This window comes from Myxocyprinus asiaticus, chromosome 42, assembly GCF_019703515.2.
Source record: "Myxocyprinus asiaticus isolate MX2 ecotype Aquarium Trade chromosome 42, UBuf_Myxa_2, whole genome shotgun sequence".
Classification (NCBI taxonomy): domain Eukaryota; kingdom Metazoa; phylum Chordata; class Actinopteri; order Cypriniformes; family Catostomidae; genus Myxocyprinus; species Myxocyprinus asiaticus.
The window spans coordinates 13,930,822-13,951,252 of NC_059385.1; the positions used below are offsets into that span (position 1 = coordinate 13,930,822).

Consider the following 20,431-nt stretch of genomic DNA (forward strand, 5'->3'; position numbering starts at 1 on the left):
CTGAGGCTGCTCATTCAACATGCTATTAGTAGCTCCAAAGGAAAAAGTAAACATTTGAATTGATGCAAAAATGTCTGATGGAAGATGGCACTTGTCAATAACTTGGCAGAACGATGCCAGGGTATAGGAACATTCAGTAGCAACATGTCAAATTCCTATGTGATCTAGTTGATTATTAATACACTAAAAAAAAGTACCAAAATTACCATAATATTACCATGGTAATACCATAAATTTTGGACATTTACCATGGCAATACAGTGTTTTTCGGCAGGGGCATAGAAGCGATTAAGAAAGTTGTGGTGGTGGCTATTAATGTTCAAATGAAGGCACGGGTATTGATTATTACCTATAAAAGGGGGTAATAGACTTAGAAGTCTCCAAATTGTTGGAAGACATGCCCTCCTTAGTTATGAAGGTTGTAACACCTGTTTGTTTTGGACATCTACCCTGGTTTTATTTGAAGTACCATGTAAATACCATACTACTATGATTGTGGTAATCATTACCATGGAATATATCAAAGTACCATGGTATTAACTTCTGATACCATCATTGTAACATGTTACTTCTTTGTAAGTGTGCTATTATAGTATAAGTGTCAATGTTAGCTGGTTCCCTTGGTGATATGTAAGCGCATTTCCTTCTTACAGAGACATCCAACACCTTTGTTTCCTACATGAATTTCCTGGTCTAAAGCTCAGCTCATCTGCCCTAAAGATGGATTTAGTTCAGATGGTCAGTCAGCACAGAACTTAAGGATTAGTGCTTTTGATTTGTAAGTGACCTAAGAGCACAAACACCAACTCATACAAGCCCAGCCTTTGACACAGGAAGCACCATTCTGAATCCTAATGGCAGATAGATGGTGTTACAATGAGTGTCAGTTGGATGGAAAATGAATCAATAATAATAAAAAGATACAAATAGCAGAATGACAATCTCTTCAAAGTTTCAAGTTAAAAGGATTTAAATGAAAATGTATACATTTTAAAGGTAGAGTGTGTTATTGCTTTATGCTAATATACTGTCTCCAATCCCACTGTAACAATTTGTAGAGATGAGAGGAGAGACGATGGATCTACACGCAGGCTTTTAATGAAGGTGATACAAAACAACGTTATACAAAGAACCAATAAACACATCAACAACCAACACAGGAACATGCTAGGAAACATACAAGGTAACATAAGAACAGACAAAGAGTGAGAGAAACTAGAGGGGAAACACACACACACAATGAGGGAATAGGGAACAGGTGAGGAAGATGGGGAACAGATGGCTGTGGTGAGGGCAGTGCAACATGGGAAATGTAGTATGTGGCAAACTAATAACAGAAGATGATAACTATGTCAAAATAAGAGTCCTTAGGCATAGAAAGGTGACAAACTGTGACACCCAACTTAATATGTAGAGACAAATGTAACCCTCTTCTTGGTACTTTTTGATTTCAGATGGCACACATGAAACTGGTATCGCAGCTTTTAGATGGAGAAATATGCTGTATTTTCAAGTATGGCTGCTATTAGTACAGTTACACTCAAAAGTATTAGAAAATAACTAAAGTGGTACCTCAGAATCTCAGAAAATATATCTCTGATTAACAACAATTATTTATTAAAAACTACTAAAATAAAGCATATAAAATAATAAATGAAACAAAATAAAAGAAACCCTTTCTGTTGTTGTATATGAAATATGAAATAAAGGTTATCCACGCAAATTAATTTACTGTCTTCTTTCGTGAACACAAATCAAATAAACCTTTAACTTCTAATGTACAAGAAACCTGCTTCAAGGGTTTCACTATTCAGCTATTATTCCATTGACATTCAGAATACATGTACTGAAAAATCACTAATTTGGAATTTACCACAAATTAAGAAATTATACAGTTAATTTGAATCTCAAGAGCTAACATGAATCCAATATCGGGATAAATGAATCACTTAGACATGAATCAACCCTTTGTTTAGTTCCTTTGAACAAGTCACAAACCAATTAGACTCAAATGAAATGAACTGAATTAGCATTCACAGAATCACAATGAATCAACAGTTTCATCAGATCAAAAGAAAAGTCACAAATATTGAAATACCTAGGTATGTGTCACACGTTGGGGCCCATTACCATTGGTGCACTTTTAGTATCTCAACTTCCTAGTAATAGTAAGTGGAATCAGATCTGAAACACGTTACTCACGAATCGTTGCAATTCTCACGCAGCAACGCGATGACAGCAACGCAATTCTCATGCAGCAACACGAAGACTCCCCCCACCCCCTCCCCCCCGGCAGAAAACTTCCATGCCGCAATGACAATGATGAAGAAGACAGGAAAAATAGTAGGAGATCACGGTTCAGGCTGGAGAAAAGCAAAAAAAAGGAACTCTTTGTTGTGGTCCGTCAATCATGTTGAAGCCGTGCCCCGAACACTTTCCAGGCCCGTTATTCGGTGATGATCAATCCCGTTGTGTGAATGGAAACCAACACGAAGAAAACTCTGGTCAAGACTTCAAAGTAATTAACTGAAACAGTAAGACGGAATTCAGCCTTGTTAAGCAACGTTAATCTGTCTATTTTCGGATATCATTAGTCTCCGCGTGCGAAAACGTCATATCACGATGCTCCTCTCTCTTTTATTTCCTCAGAGTTTTTTAGTGCTCAGCCCACCTCTACCGAGCTGAATACTGATTGGACAATCACAGTCTGTCTCTCAACTTGGAGAAATTCCTCACTGGCTTAATGTATTAGAACTCATCTTTACAAAATCAAAATACAATAAGGAAATGGTTTACATTAAATATGTTTGAAAAATAAAATACACACCTAAACAATGAAACATCTTTATATATTTTTCTAAATATTGAGTACGTTACACAAATATAAGACATTCCTAAATTGATTACCCTAAAAAGTTTAACACTGTGGCTCTGCTATTTCTGTTTGTTGAAGCACCTCCACCAACCCGACACAGCAACATTAACAACCTATGGCAAGAGTTTGGGGCCGGACTATCTTTGTTTTTGTTTTGTTTTTTGACCAATGGCAGATTAAGGGAGAGTTGGGGAAAAAGTCATTATTATTTTGTTTGGTGCCACTAGAGGCCCACAGATTACACCCTGCACCTTTAAAGCTTCCAAAATTCCATAATATAATAGCAATTGCAAAAATATCAAATGCCCTAAACTCTCATGATCTGAGGATATTCATGTTAATCAGCCTGTGATCTGATCCTCCTATTGGCTGTGAAAGCTGCAATGACTCTGTGTAGCATCATGTTTAGCGATAAAGGCTGACAAGACATCTGTTTGGACTGGATTGAAGAGAGTCATACTGTAAAAGAAATCACACTGCAAGCATCAGAGACTGCCAGAAGTCACGCTTAAGTTTTATTGAACCCTTCTATGACTCTCCACAGATTCACCTAAGATTTATCTGGATCTTGGGCTCATCTCACTGAGAAATAGAGAGAGAGAACATTGAAACAAAGTGATTAGTTTGGGGCTTAAAGCAGAGCCCTCTCAATACAGAATAATCCACTGACCTTTTCACACCATTTAGCAGTATTTACACTCAACGGTTCGCCTTCAATCAAAAATTATTGGACCTTTTGATACATGAGGTGTGGAATGATCTGAAAGGGGGCATTATAAATCCTGGCTCATCATGACATGAATATTAATTAGGTGACATTATGTAATGATAACACATATGTTATGATAACTTATAATATTTACATTTACATTTAGTCATTTAGCAGACACTTTTATCCAAAGCGACTTACAAATAATATATCTATCCACTGTCTTAAGCCCTATTCAGATAGGATAAAATTTATATTAGGACATGGGGTAATGTAATAATTTCCATAGGTTCTGCTTGATTTTAATCACATGCAATTCGATCATATCTGTAATTTTTCCAGATTACAGTGTGAAGAATTTACATGTTTCCATTGATCATGGTATAAATGCCCCTGCCTGGGTCATGGGTTCGATTTCCAAGGAACAAACGTACAGATCAAATGTATACATTGAATGCACCATAAGCTGCTTGAACAAAAAAAAAAAAGTTTGCCAAGTGTCTTCAAATAATTAATAATTAATCAACTTTACTATTTTAAAACATTAAAAAGCTCATATGGGATCTTCTACAGTATTATAATGGGACATTGTGAAAGGGAAAAAGAAAAGGAAAGTGTTTTCATTATAAAGTATATCTTAATAAACATTCATTCAACATCTTATATAATGTGAGGCATATGTGATCTTAAGACAAGTATAAGACATATTTCCTCATATGAATCACAATAGTTTCCTTCTACGGTGTTATGGAAACTAAACATAATATTCAAGGGTATTTCAGCTTATATGTCAAGAATCCAGTTTCCTTTACTGTTGCGAAAAAATCAGTTAAGAACAGACAAAAGTCATCATATGACTACCAGGGAACACCTCAACCTAAGTAAACGTCATTGCCTTGGAAGCTGACAATCACTGAAAAACAGAAAAACACAAATAATAACTTTTACGTCAAAACCGTCTACCTGCGTAGCCTCCCATCAGTACCCTCTCATCATTTGTGTTTTCAATATCGAGCTTATTCAGTGTGTTCCTAAGATTGCCTTTGGACCAAAATAAAGAGCCCTGACATTTTGTACAGTGTTCAACTAAGGTGAAAAGGCTATGGTGGTATTGTCTCCAGTCCCTAAGGGCTCGACACTCACCCCATGAAGTCTTATCTTATTAATATACCAAGGGATTCTATGTTTAAGTAAACAAAGAAACCAGGCCATTGTCAACTGCATGTCTTTGAAGGCCAACGGTGTGTAGAGTTTCAGCAAGAGCCCTCCGGCGGTGGACTATGGGACTTTCTCCACAAAAGGGCTGTTCTCGAAACAGTGGACACACCAAACTACTGTGACCTTGTTTTTTGCCTATCCCACAAAATAAATTGTTCTATAAAAGGACATTTCGTTAGAAGATCACACAGGCAGAGGATATCCAAACCAACCACTAATATGGAGTGTCTGATACAAGGTGCGTGAGTCTTACCTAGGAGCCGATATTTTGGGATATATCCTCTTCAAGCATGCTGAGTTCCTGGATGGTGACTAACTGGTTTTGATTTGGTGTTGTTTTTCCATTAACAGGTACAAATTCAGCAAACAACAAGAAAATTGCTCTCCTCAACATTTTTCTCATCATCCTTGCAACAAAATTTAAAAACAGCATTCAGTTAACGTCGAGTGATTGTGGATTAGAATACAGACGCCCAGGTATACGTTTCATTTGTTCCTCTAATGAAACACAGAAATTGTATATCTTTTTTTTTTTTTTACAATAATCTGTGACATTTATTTAGTTTAGTTAATTATGTAGCTTTAGCTTTAGTTAATTTACTATTGGGTTTGTTACTTAGATTTACACAGAAATTAAGATCGTTTTATACAATGTAATTCTTTACAATTTGATTAAGCAAAACCTACTCGAAAACTAATCAAATCAAATTTTGTCAATGTACTATATCTTCCTTCAGTTTTTCTAACAACTAAACCAATCATTCTTGTCACAACAGAATACACTGATATCTCTGTGGAATGTGGAACGGAATACATCGGGCTGGCCATTAAATTCTGTCCTGTCATATACTCTGGCTACAACGAATCACTGCTCACCCTCAACAACATCATAAATAACCCAGCCTGCCAGGCTACTCTTGACGCGACTGCATCACCCGCTGTGGCCCGATTTAGGATCCCACTCAACATGACCAATGCCTGTGGCAGCAACTTTGTAGTGAGTCATAGCTTTGAATCATGGCACTGAATGATTGTTCTGTATTAAACACTGTTAGATTTTTTTTTTTTTTGCAAAATGTAACACAACAGCTTGTCACTGGGGCAATACCCTCAAAGGTACATCCACTGTACCTATCATACACCTTAAGGTACTAATATGTACCCTTTCAGGACAGACAAGGTAAAAATACTTTCCGATTGACATGTTAAGGGTACAGTGGGTATTCCTTTTGGGGTACTGCCACAGTGACAAGCTATTGTACCCCTAAAAAAAAATTCCATTAGTGTTTATTTGTGCACTGTTAATACACTTTCTGTATTTTGCCAGATACCTCAATAGATGCAATTAGGTTCTTTAGAGAGAAACTGATATTGTTTTGGTGTCTGATAACCAATGTGCTAAACAAATTTGTAATTATTGCTTTATTTCTGCATTTCGGCACAATAACTAAATCAGTCATCACTAACTTCTGAAGGTGAACAGCCTGCTTTGTGATACTAAATTTGTACATAGTCAACAAATAATTAATTTAAACCCCTTTTTATTGGCAATATACACTTGTACAAGACTCTTCACTTGAGTAATGTAAAAACTTTGGAATATTCTTTTGGAACCTAAAATATTTTAACACATCCACACTTATACCTTTAGAATTTAAAACACATTGATTTTGCTACATTTGCGCCTCATTCACACTGTAATGTCGTTTTCCTCCAAAGAAAACAGAGACTTTTGCACAAACTCTCTAGTACCGCTTGCTTTGGAAAATAATGATGTTAGCAAACAGAAAATGGATTATGTGCACAATTTGTCTTCAGCTATTCCAGTTCATATCTGTTTTGGGCTATGTCTAACTTTATCAGTAAACCTGATATTAATAATTTTTTTTATAACTGATTAAGTGGAAAAGTGTAAATATTGGTTAAAAATATAGATCAAACCGAATATCAGTCTGACATAAACTAATTATTTGACACACTATTTTTTGTCAAAAAAGCTCTGACATATTATTTAGTGCCAAAGCTAAAGAGTAATCATTTAGTAGTATTGTAAGACCTTATAGATGACTATTTCTTAATCTTCTCCAGTCGATCAGAAGTATAGGAACAGGCGCATTCTCAGACTTCTCCAACATCGAGACAGTAAACATAAGTGGAGTTGTACGATCCAATGACATCACAACAGGCACAGTGACATACAGTGCTGAGCTGAAGTACTTCTACTCATGCGCCTATCCTCTGGAGTACCTGCTCAACAACACCCAGATTGATGTGTAAGCATGTCATGCCACTTCATCTCATGGGATATCAAACAAAAAATGCATTCCATTGTGTTGTACAGAAAGTAGAGAAAACTCACTTGGGACTTAGCTTCTTGGTGTAGTAACACTCACAACAATTTGAATTTATTTGGTGCATCCTTTATTGCTGTGCTCAAGGGGACAATTATGAGACAATATTAAAGGTTTTTCAAAATCAGTTGTTTGGTTTTGTTCTTACACAAAAGTCATACAAACACACAGGGACATTCATATGATTCATGGAGCTTCAAGTTAGCTACAGCCAGAATGAACAAAAGTAAATTTAGCTCAGCTCTTGAGGATTATTGAGATTATTAAATTTATTGCGCAGAATTCCAGAACTGTAATCAAAATGTGTGGATCACTGCAGACTGTTGAAAGTCTGCTGACTGCAGAAAGATTGTTGTCAAGTAAAGTTTAACCCAGTTGTGTCTTCCCAAAGGTCAGGCTCTTCGATTGCAATGAAAGACAACAATGGCAGTTTCATCAGCACTTTGAATCTCCAACTCTTCAACGTAAGACAATCCAGCCTTACACTGAACCTTCCCCTTCTGGAAAAAACATCTTAAACCAGTCTAAGCTGTGTGTTTTTTGTTTTTGTTTGTTTATTTGTCTTAATTAGTCTACCAGCCTGGTCAAGCTGGTCTGATTTGCTGGTTTTAAAAGGGTTTGGGACATTTGACAACTTAGTCAGGCTGGTACATCATCTTAAACCAGCAAAACTATCTTAGGCTGTTTTAAATGTATTGTGGTTGTTGTTGTTGTTGGTTTAGCTGGGTCATTCATTGATAAATCAGCTTAGAGTCTAACAATAATATCAGATTTGTATTTATCGGAATTAATTTCTCAGGACATAAACTACACTCAGACTCTCATCATGCCTTCCCTCGGGATTGAGCTGAGGACAAATGTGTTTGTGCAGGTGGAGGCCACCAACTTAACCGCCCAGTAAGTCCCCTTCAATTGAGTTCCAATATGGTGCCTATAAATGAAGAGGTGCTACATTTGATGCTAATAATTTCTGTGCCTTTCACAGATACTATGTACTGCTAGACAGATGCTATGCTTCCATTTCCCATACACCCACTACCACCAGCTATTTCAACCTCTTTGTGCCGTAAGTCCAATCATCACAACCTGGATTGTCCCTCTGTATCATTAGGGGTGCTTGCTGGAAATTAACTTTTTTATTTTGTTTTATTGTTTTAATTAAGGGACAATATTTAGCCCCTGGAGTTGATTCTCAGTGGAACTTTCTACATGTTCTTACTGTGTTTCCCATAACAAGATAGGTTTAGAATAGAATTGATACAATATCTAAAACATGTATGAATTAACTAAAGGGATTTTTTATTTTGTCCCCACATTTATAATTTCTGGGGTATTTTGGTCACTTTCAGTAGCATTTTTGGCCCAAGCCATGGTTCATTTCTGACCCTGATGTTAACCCTCAGAATTTAATTGCGGCTGTACCATGTCACAATGTTGGTATCAGATGCCCATGGTATCATTATACTGAATGATTCCCATATTACATGATGCTCCAAGGTACTTAAAAGAATACCATAGTATAACCATGGTACAGTTCATATCCATAAAACATGGTATTACCATGGTACCATCTCCAAGAACCATGTTTGTTAGTAAAATTACACAATTTTTTGTTCATAAGTTTTAGAGGGACTCAGAGAGGAAAATTCTGACTTCTTCAGAGACCTGTTCTGGTTTTGATTCTTTGCAGATGTACCAGAGATCGTCTCACTAAAATGCTGGTGAACGGTGAGATGCAGCATGCCCGGTTCTCGTTTCCAGCTTTCCGTTTTACAGAGCAGCTGAACAAGACAGTGTCAACATACTATCTGCACTGTATCACTAGACTGTGTGAAAGAACATCCTGCAGCATCTTTACGGTAAAAACAAAGCTACACACATACAGTACATACACACACAAGCTTGTATATGTACACTGGCAGCCAAAAGTTTGGAGTAATGTACAAATTTTGCTCTTATGGAAAGAAATTGGTACTTTTATTCAGCAAAATGTATAGTCAGGACATTAATAACATGAAAAATTACTAGTACAATTTGAAAAATTTGTTAACTTCTTTGTTAAAATTAAACTACTTCAAAGAGTTCTCATCAAAAAGTCCTCCACGTGCAGCAATGACAGCTTTGCAGACCCTTGGCATTCTAGCTGTCAGTTTGTCCAGATACTCAGGTGACATTTCACCCCACGCTTCCTGTTACACTTGCCATAGATGTGGCTGTCTTGTTGGGCACTTCTCACATACCTTACGGTCTAGCTGATCCCACAAAAGCTCAATGGGTTTAAGATCCATAACACTCTTTTCCAATTATCTGTTGTCCAATGTAACATTTCTAACATTTTCTTTTTGTTTTTCTGTTTCAAAAGTGGCTTTTCTTTGCAATTCTTCACATAAGACCTGCACCCCTGAGTCTTCTCTTTACTGTTGTACATGAAACTGGTGTTGAGCGGGTAGAATTCAATGAAGCTGTCAGCTGAGGACATGTGAGGCGTCTGTTTCTCAAACTAGAGACTCTGATGTACTTATCCTCTTGTTTAGTTGTACATCTGGCCTTCCACATCTCTTTCTGTCCTTGTTAGAGCCAGTTGTCCTTTGTCTTTGAAGACTGTAGTGTACATCTTTGTATGAAATCTTCATTTTTTTGGCAATTTCAAGCATTGTATTGCCTTCATTCCTCAAAACAATGATCGACTGACGAGTTTCAAGAGAAAGCTGTTTTGTCCTAATATTGACATTAGACATGCCAGTCTATTGCGTACTGTGGTAACTAAAAAACAAACACAAACACATTATTAAGCTTCATTTAACGAACCAAATAGCTTTCAGCTGTGTTTGATATAATCAGGGTTGGGAGGATTACTTTTGAAATGTATTCCACTACAGATTACAGAATAAATGCTGTAAAATGTAATTTGTAACGTATTCCGTTAGATTACTCAAGGTCAGTAACGTATTCTAAATACTTTGGATTACTTCTTCAGCACTGGTAGATTTTTTCACTTGTTTTAACTATAAAAACTCGCCAGTACAGTAAGACAAAATACACATGTTAAAAATACATTCTCTGAAAAACCTTATGCAGTGTTGTTTCTAAAACAAGATAAATCAAATTGATCTTGTTTTAAGGATTTTTAGATATTTTTTACAGGAAAACAATACAAAAAATATTATCAAGAATATGATTTTTGCCCTAATATCAAAGGTCTTACTAGAAAAAAAGAAATTATAATCTAACGTGAATTTTCTTGATAAAAAAAAAAAAATGATAGTGTCTGGTAACGTACATGTAAAATGGCTAGAAATAGTATTTTAGCTTAGCGTAAAGCTGACAATTTACACAAGGTTTATTTCTATTTCTTCTGCTCCAAACTTACTTCAAACTTACTTCTCTGTCTGCTCGTATGAATGTAACACATCATAAGAAAGTGTTTCACCGCTGTTCAAATGCACTTTGGATCGCATCATTTATATGTATAAATGTTTTCCATCTGAAAGGACTAAATATTAAATTAAACAAATGACAATAAAATGCAAAGTAATCTCTTCAGTAATCAAAATACTTTATGAATGTAACTGTATGCTAATTACCAATGATTTAAATTGTAACTGTAGTGGAATACAGTTACTTATATTTTGTTTTTACATACGTATTCCCATTACTTGTATTTCATTACTCCCCAACCCTGGATATAATGGCAAGTGATTTTCTAGTACCAAATTAGCAATTTAGCATGATTACTCAAGGATAAGGTGTTGGAGTGATGGCTGCTGGAAATTGGGCCCGTCTAGGTTTGATCAAAAATGACTTTCAAATAGTGATAGTGCAGTTTTTTACATCAGTAATGTCCTGACTATACTTTGTGATCAGTTGAATGCTACTTTGGTGAATTAAAGTACCAATTTCCTTCCGAAACAGCAAAATCTGTACATTATTCCAAACTTTTGGCCACCAGTGTATGTTGGGACTTCCAGTTTACACCCATTGTTCTTAGAATACACCAATTGTAATTTCTATAGACTAAGTCTAACTAAGTCTAATGAATTAACCCAGAACATCTTGGTTGTTGCGAATGCCTTACCTGGCAAAGGGATATTTCACCCAAAAATGAAAATTCCATCATCATTTATGTTGTTCCAAATGTTCTTTCTTCCATGGAACACAAAAAGAGATGATAGGCAGAATGTTAGCCTCAGTCACCCTTCACTTTCATTGCATCTTTTTCCATACAATGAAAGTGAATTTGTGTTCCAAGGAAGAAAGTAAGGGTTTTGAATTTTAATTTTTTTAGTGTACTATTTCTTTAAGGTACAGGAATCTTCATTAACCTTCTTTTCTTTGTGAGAATGTCCTCACAAGGCCATTTTTTTGCCAGGTTTTACTATGTTTATTTAGGATATTTGAGTATTTTTTTGATCTCACAAGGATAGCAAAACCCACAAACACAGTTAAACTATAAAGACATACAGTGACCAAGACATTCCAGCTCAGTCTTTGGACTCATGCTGCTCCACATCTCTTTCTACAGCAATGTGCAAAAAGGAGAAGAAGAGATGTGGTTCCCTTGACCACTCCTGCTCCCAATGGAGTCACAGATACCACCACCATCACGTCACCAGCCATCGTCATACGCGCAGACAGCAGTATGTTCCTTCAAATCATTAGGGCATGTGTCCCTTCACTGCCAAAAAAAAAAAAAAAAGATAAATCAGTATTTTTGACTTGTTTTCCAGTAAAGAAATAAGTTAAAAAAGATACATCTACTTGAAAAATAAACTTGTGTAAGGTAATAAGACCTTTTTTAAGATACTAAGTCTTACCCCATTATTTTGTCTTGTTTTAAGACAAACCTTACTAAATTCTGTGCGATTTTTGCTTAAAATATCATTTTTTTTTTTTTTTTGCCAAAATGGTAAAGAAAATAAGAGTAATTTAAGATATATTTTCTGAAAATAGTATCTTAATATGTTTTGTCTTAATATTTTGCACACAAATTTGCTTCTCAAATAAATGCATCTTGCCTTAAGGACGAGATATTGTGTACTGGAAAACAAGACAAAAATGCTGATGTGATGCTAAAGGAAACATTTAAGCTACTGAGATTCAGGTTAGCTAAGATGATTTAATACGCTTACTTAATTGTGTTTTTATTTCATTTCAGTGGTGGCATCAAAAGAAGAAGGTGAGCTCTAACTGTTTGAAATGAGTTTACAGTTTTGTGCATATTTTCATCCAGATGTAATCAGACTGTTTTGATGACACTGAGGTGGTATTGTTTTCATTGCATCTCAGGTGTGTCGATCAGCACAAGTAAACCTACTGATACTTCTGTGGGTCTTGGTGTGGCAGTGGGCATCCTGGCATTCGCATGCATCATGATTGTGGGAATGGGAACAGTTTTCTACAAGAGATACTGGCACACCGGCCCATCAAAAATGCCACACAGGGCATAAAGTGCCCGGCGACCTCAGACTGCCTTGTTCCTGCATCGAGACAGAGGACAGTTGTTGGCCTGCCCCGTCCCGGGCCGATCTCTCACAGCCAGAGGGCTGAGCAAGACTCAGCATAGAACCGTTTTTGTATCAGATCTTTTCTCTATAGTGCTTTTTGGTGAATAATCATAGCAAACAGAAGACTATAAGGTTTATAAATGTGGTTTAGAAGAGCAACAATGCATTACATCAACTTGTAAAGCGTTTCATTTAGTTTCATTTGTAGAGTTTGATATGAACAGCGTGGAGGGGGTGACATTTATAGTTAAAAAACATACAAATAATGCTTTAATCCTTAGTTTTGTTGATAGAGAAATGAGAATTCTTAACTTTGTGTTTGCAACTGTATTTGCATCAAATACTGAAATTACTGACTGACCCATCAGAATAATCCAAGTGAATGTAATGTGCTGGTATCTGTAAAAAAAACAAAAAAACCAATACGAAATGGATGTAAATTTGAATGTGTGTGGAGGGTTTGAAAGTTCTCTTAGAAAAATTACTCTACTTTCTAAAATGTTATATGTGTTATTTAATAAAGATGAATCTTTTTGCTTAACCACCATAAAATATTGACATACCCAAATTTACATTCAAACCACCAAGAATATTCATGCCCAATCCAAAATATCACGACATTTACAATGATATTTAGAACTTTCAAATAAATTGAAGTCCACACTTTGAGGGCATAGTTTTTTTTTTTTAGTTGTCCAACATCATAAATAAAAAAGAGATGGAAATGAAAGCAATTTTGAACAGGAGAGGATTGAAGAATAGTTCAGTAATGCATCAATTTTTATGTCTAAATTTATGTTCTTGGTTCTGCACTTTGTATCATTGTAATTCCAATGGCATACTGACCTTTTAAAAGTAGATGTATATTTGAGATTCATCCATTAATGCATGCTTCATTATAAATAAATGCTGCAGGTACAAGAACGAATTACTGTGTCCTTGAGTGGCTTTTACATAGAGAAGCATAAAATTGTAATATCTGCAATGGAAACTGTGATAAAAGGAAGAACATTTGATTCTGTGTTATTGGCACTGTGCCTGAAAATAGCATTTGGAATAGGGCCCATTGCATTTGAACAAAATGATTAATATTTGTATCAGAGCTAACTCCAATAACATATTTCAAGGCATAGTAAACCCACAAATGAAAATTGTCATCATTTACTCACCCCCATGTCGTTCCAAACATGTATGACATTCTTTCTTCCGTTGAACAGAAGATAAATTTGAATACATGTTTAATGCACACAGCTCTTTTTTCCATACAATCAAAGTGAATGGTGACTAAGTCTATCATTCCCTCACATCTAAGTCTGCCTAACAATTCCTTTTGTGTTACACATAAAAAACGATACCTATACAAGTTTGAAACAATATGAAAGTGCGGTTGAACGATCCCTTCGAGACTTGAACATTTTAATTTAATTTCTGACACAGAGGTCAACTATTAACTGAAACTAAGTGGTCATATCCAAGTGGATACGATATTAGATACATATTTAAAATTTGTCTATTACCATTTTAACCATACATGCTGGAAATAGTAGCCCAACTGAAGTAGACCATGTACTGTAAATTGAGTCAGTAAAAGGGATTTCTGAGTGCCACAACAGTAAAGTTACTATTGAAATGTGAAATGCATCCTGATCACAGTCCAATATCATTTTACAATGACCTGTCAAATCCACAAAAGCCTTACCTTTTTATTGTAAGGTACGCTTATAACAGAAGCTGTGATTAACCGGATTTCCTTGTTATCATTAAGTATTATAGAGGGTCACATGCTTTCATGCTTTTTATATATGAGACTGTTCTTGCAGCAAAGAAGAAAATGTGATCTTAGCCCAACATGAACTCCCATTGCTCTAACTCTAAAAAGCACACACACATAAAAGTCACCATTTCCAATTCAGTAAACAGATGCGACTCTTTTCATGGTGCAAATTGCGTTCAAAGGGATGCTTAAAGCATAATTCCTTTAATGATTCATGTGCTAAAACAGCAAAGACTGCATGTGCAAATTAATGGTGCTTTTAGTGGATGCAATTCATTCTCAGTGTCATGCATTTTAGTGTCCTTCTACCAGGCGCGAGGCCACATAAGGGCCAGAGTGGCACTAGTCCACCTAGATTGACGGCTGGTCCACCCAATCAAAACTGCAGGAATATAAGAACAGTGTGCAAATAAAAAGAAACTGCATTTTGTCGCATGCAAAATAGCTCACATGCAAGATAATCATCATACTCCTGTTTATAAATTTAGTTAGAAAAATGTGTTTTTATTTCGATTATGATTATGGTGAACTGAAATGGGCTTCTACTGAGTCGCTCATTTTCTCTGCACTACACAGCTCTCTACAGTCATGCCTATAAACAGATCCGCTTACTGCACTTAGCACCAAGATAATGTATCCACACTTTGTCTCACTTAAATTACTATTATTATTATTAATAATAATTTATGTGGGAGTGTGGTAGATGTTTCTGTAGATGACATCGCAGGGTATGAATTTAGTGGGTAATTTTGCTCGTCATCTACCCTGTATGGCAGGCGACCTTTAAGGCTTCTCGGAGTGACGAATGACAAGAAACGCTGTTAGACACAAATACATGTGTTTGAAGAAGTACACTTGATCATATTTTGGAAAACGGATGAAAGAGAAGCCATTGATGCACATCTCTGATTCGCTGTGTGTTTAGAGGTTTATTGGCGCGTTGGCGCTCGCGCATATGACGAGTTCACACTATTCCTTCCCTGTTCGTAATCTGGAAACAATTTGCAGAAATAGTGTCCTCTGTGAGAATGCTGAATATGATCTCAGACCATCTCAGGATGCAAGGACATTGGGACGACAGGTGAATTGTCATATGTGTCATAATTCAGTAGCTACAACCCTTAGAAATGGTTCTTGAACAAGAAGTTTCTCTTCTGGTGCTTGTCTACTCTTTAGCCTCCATTTGAATGTAACATTCCCCAACTGTATAGGACAGCTGGAACATCTGATTCACTCGCATTTTTCACCAGACCTTTTATTTACATAGACTACTAATCAAAAGAAATATTTCGCAACATTGTAGTGGCTCCACGAAGCCCAGAACTTATGCCAAAAAAGAGTTGTCAGATTTTAAAAATTTGATCTTTGGGGAAATAGCCAACACTGGGTTCCCCGATAATGTTGCAGCTTAAGCCTTTACAATCATCTTAACTGACATCGTTCGTTATTTAGTAACACCTGTTTCCAAAACCAGCACGTAGATCGCTCGTTATAAAGTACGAACGTTAAGTGCTTCGTTACGGGACCTGTCTGGTCCAAAGGTGCTGATCACTTTGGCAAATATGTCCAGGTGTTTGTCTTCTCAAAATGAAAATAAGGTGGAAATACTAACAAACATGGAAGTTGTTTGTGACTTTGTCGAGGCGCCGAAATTTATTAACTATTACAGAATTCAATTAAATAAATAATTACGGCTTGGTTAAGACAGAGTTTCAGATGTTTGCTCAGCTTATAGATTAATAAAAGTGATGCAAGGAGTGCATGTAACGTGAATGTACCCGATGAGCATCACATCATATGATCATAGTAAGGGGCTCTCAAGTAGCCTGTGTTGTTTCTTAGGCTGGAAACTGAACAGATGCACAAAGAACAGGATTAAAATGATGGACATCAGTATTGAACTACTCATAGACCTTTCTAAACAGAATGAAGGGAATCTCTCATTGCACACACTCTAAACTCCTTTGATAAACATATTTTATTTATTTATTTAGGCCTATTTATTTAAGTTTTAAACTGCAGGGTCACTTTACTCACATATGTCTAAAGAAATCTGTTAAATAAAATAATCTTTCTATTGCTGTCATAGTTATGATTATCAAATAAGGCCAATAAAACATTATACTGTATGTAAATTTAAATATATCTTTAAACCTAATTTAGACCTATCACGTTGCATGCACAGACTGTGGAGACTGCCAGTTGAATTCAATGCCATTTTTTCACACTTTTTTTTTATCCTTTTTTTATGCACGTAATGGACTTAAGAGTGGTTCAAAGCTCTCATTAATTTACAAATTTTTTACTTAGGTAACAATGCTTTTGGGAAATGCACCATAGAGCATTAAGTACTACTTAAGTGCTACTAACGTTCTTCTTAGTGCTTCGGGAAACCCAGCTAACAGCTGTGAAAAGCAGGAGGACTGAAAAGTATCTAATAATAATATTTATTGCAATATCTCTTATTTTTCATTATGTAACAGGGTTAGAAATGTGCTTCCACTTGCTTTACTTAATTTTGTGTATGACACTTTAATAAAATTTAAGCTGCACTCTCCACCCATTGGCTGGTGCTGTGTAGCAAACTGGTACCGGTTGGGTCATTAAGATTCGCGCCAGCCGAGAGAGTGGTTGTGGTGGGCGAGTGCTCCACGGAAAAATATTTTAATTCATTTTATCTTATTTTTTGGGGGTTAACATCGACATTGTTTTGTCATGTATGATGTGTATCGTATGCTCTCTTCTCAAGCTACCATGTTTTATGTGTAGTAATGTTTGGTTTAATGTTCATCCTCATTATACAACATGTGTGAGCATGATTATTGGGACTGACCTCTGCTTTTTAATGTGTTTAAACAGAATAAAATCCACCAAAGGCATGAGATGGTGTCAATTGAATGCTTTATTCAACACAACGCAGAGACAACCCCATTACAATTGCATCAGTATGATAATAATTCTAATAATAAACTTAATAATAAAAAATTCAAATAATTATTGTTATTGTGCATGTAATTATGCAACTCTAAGTATTAGGTAAATGAGTGAATATTGACTCAAAAAGGGAGAGGAAAGGGGCGCGCTTCATTATATTCACGATGAAATATAGAATAGGGGTCCACCCTGTTTCACCAAGGTCCACTCATTTGGAGATTTCTGGCCTCGCCCCTGCTGTCTACACTGCTTTTTAATTGTTCTTTTATGTACAGATGTGCTAGATGGATCTTTTTGAATGTTGTGTATTTGAAAAACAATTACAAAACAGTGCAGATGGACACCAACACAGGTTCAGATGAACAGCTCCTTAAAATAATTTAACTTACAGTTGTGCTCAGAAGTTTGCATACCCTGGCAGAAATTGTGAAATTTTGGCATTGATTTTGAAAATATGACTGATCATGCAAAAAAACTGTCAAATATGGCAAATATGTCCAGGTGTTTGTCTCCTTGTGCGCCTTGAAACAACCACACCATCTTTTTCCAGAGCAGCAAGTATTTCTCCTGAGGTTACCTGTGGGTTTTTCTTTGCATCCCGAACAATTCTTCTGGCAGTTGTGGCTGAAATCTTTCTTGGTCTACCTGACCTTGGCTTGGTATCAAGAGATCCCAGAATTTTCCACTTCTTAATAAGTGATTGAACAGTACTGACTGGCATTTTCAAGGCTTTGGATATCTTTTTATATCCTTTTCCATCTTTATAAAGTTCCATTACCTTGTTACGCAGGTCTTTTGACTGTTCTTTTCTGCTCCTCATGGCTCAGTATCTAGCCTGCTCAGTGCATCCACGTGAGAGCTAACAAACTCATTGACTATTTATACACAGACACTAATTGCAATTTAAAAAGCCACAGGGTGGGAAATTAACCTTTAATTGCCATTTAAACCTGTGTGTGTCACCTTGTGTGTCTGTAACAAGGCCAAACATTCAAGGGTATGTAAACTTTTGATCAGGGCCATTTGGGTGATTTCTGTTATCATTATGATTTAAAAAGGAACCAAACAACTATGTGATAATAAATGGCTTCATATGATCAATATCCTTAAAAAAAAGACAGTTTTTTTGCATGATCAGTCATATTTTCAAAATCAATGCCAAAATTTTACAATTTCTGCCAGAGTATGCAAACTTTTGAGCACAACTGTAGAGACCCTAAGTTCGTTGCACAAGATCAATTTTTTTTTTAAATGCAAGAACGCATTCTGAACGGTGTTTTATCCATCACACATTTTTGCTTTATATTAGTGATACTAGAATGGGGTCATGGCTCAGGACAGAAACCTTATTGAGTCTTCAGTGTACAGGAAAAGTTGCCCAGAGGGGAAAGAACACAGAAACCCAGGCAGATCCACTGAGTGCCAAAGCAAAACTAGGCCACATAACGATTCATACCGTCAGATTTTGAACTAGGCCATCATTTTGTGACTCCCTTGAATTCTCTTTGTTTCTCATTGACTTTGTTTTGCTAGCACTGCTCTGAATATTACATAATGCCCTATATACCATCTACTGGCAAAGGATACAGTGGTTTTCCAAATGTAGCAACAAAAAGTTTATTAATCAACTTATTAATATGGTTATTATCTGCACTGACCTACATACACTGTAAAAATTTCTAGTCTACCTAAAAATGTTGGCTACTTTATGTGGTAACATCCAAGAGAACTGATTTTGTTTAAGTGAAATACATAATGTTATGACTAAATGAACATGACATTCACCCACGACTGCATACCTGAGCATGGCTCCAACTCCATAATCAAGTTTGCAGATGACACCACGGTGGTAGGCCTGATCAGCAGCGACGATGAGACAGCCTACAGGGAAGAGGTACAGCACATGGCAGTGTGGTGTGCCAACAACAATCTCACATTCAACACCCAGAAGACCAAGGAGCTGATTGTGGACTACCGGCGGACTAGGAAGGGCCACACATACACTCCCATCTACATTGATGGGGACGAAGTGGAGCGTGTGACTAGCTTCAAGTTCCTGGGTGTCCACATCTCTGAAGATCTTTCCTGGACCTACAACACCTCCACTCTGATCAAAAAGGCGCAACAGCGCCTTTACTTCCTTAGGAAGCTAAGGAAAGCTCACCTGTCCCCCCACATCCTGCTGAACTTTTACCGCTGCACTGTTGAAAGTATCTTAACAAACTACATCACAGTGTGGTATGGCAACTGCACTGTCTCAGACCAGAAGGCCCTCCAGCGGGTGGTGAAAACTGCCCAATACATGGGTTCAGCTACCCTCCATCAAAGACATTCACCAGGGTGAGAAGCATTATCAAAGACACCTCTCACCCCAGCCATGGTCTGTTTACTCCTCTCCCATCTGGGAGACGCTATAGGAGTCTTCGCTGTCGCACCAGTAGACTTAGGAACCGTTTATTTCCCTCAGCTATCAGCCTACTGAACTCCAAACTCAGGCGCTGAACACTAAATCCCACTCAGACTACATATTTTTTTTGCACATTCCCTTGCACATTTCTTTGCACATAATTTCTACCTCTTGATGCCACTTGCACTGTTATGGTCACCGGCCATATATATATTTACATATTTATACTTATTCTGTACAATGCACCTTCAGTGTTTATACTTCTTCATTTGCACCTTGTACTGTATTCATAGACATTTGCATTGAGCTGGTTTCTGCTTCTCTACCTCATAACTTTGCACTCCATAAAAAATCTTTATTGTATATACTCTATATATATATATATATATATATTGCTATTTGCACTTCTGGTTAGATGCTAACTGCATTTCACTGGCTCTGTACCTGTACTCCGCACAATGACAATTAAGTTGAATCTAATCTAATCTAATCTAATGACAATATTGAGGCCAATTTAAGTAATACTTAATGGTGAGGTCAGGTAGAAATAGTTCCTTAGGAATGTTCTGGGTTCAATACAAGTTAAGCTCAATCAACAGCATTTGTGGCATAATGTTGATTACCACAAAAATGCATTTAGACTCGTCCCCCTTTTTCTT

General features: G+C 36.5%; 1 protein-coding gene across 1 annotated transcript; it reads left to right on the forward strand.

Moving 5' to 3' along the window:
• Positions 1 to 5,012: 5,012 nt before the first annotated feature.
• On the forward strand, positions 5,013 to 13,484 carry si:ch211-103f14.3 (zona pellucida-like domain-containing protein 1). Its single transcript, XM_051683715.1, has 11 exons — positions 5,013 to 5,040; positions 5,154 to 5,279; positions 5,579 to 5,799; positions 6,891 to 7,075; positions 7,545 to 7,617; positions 7,953 to 8,050; positions 8,139 to 8,219; positions 8,844 to 9,012; positions 11,676 to 11,790; positions 12,309 to 12,329; positions 12,440 to 13,484. Exons 1-11 carry the CDS (start codon positions 5,022 to 5,024, stop codon positions 12,598 to 12,600), a joined length of 1,269 nt encoding a protein of 422 aa, XP_051539675.1. The 5' UTR covers positions 5,013 to 5,021; the 3' UTR covers positions 12,601 to 13,484.
• Positions 13,485 to 20,431: the final 6,947 nt, after the last annotated feature.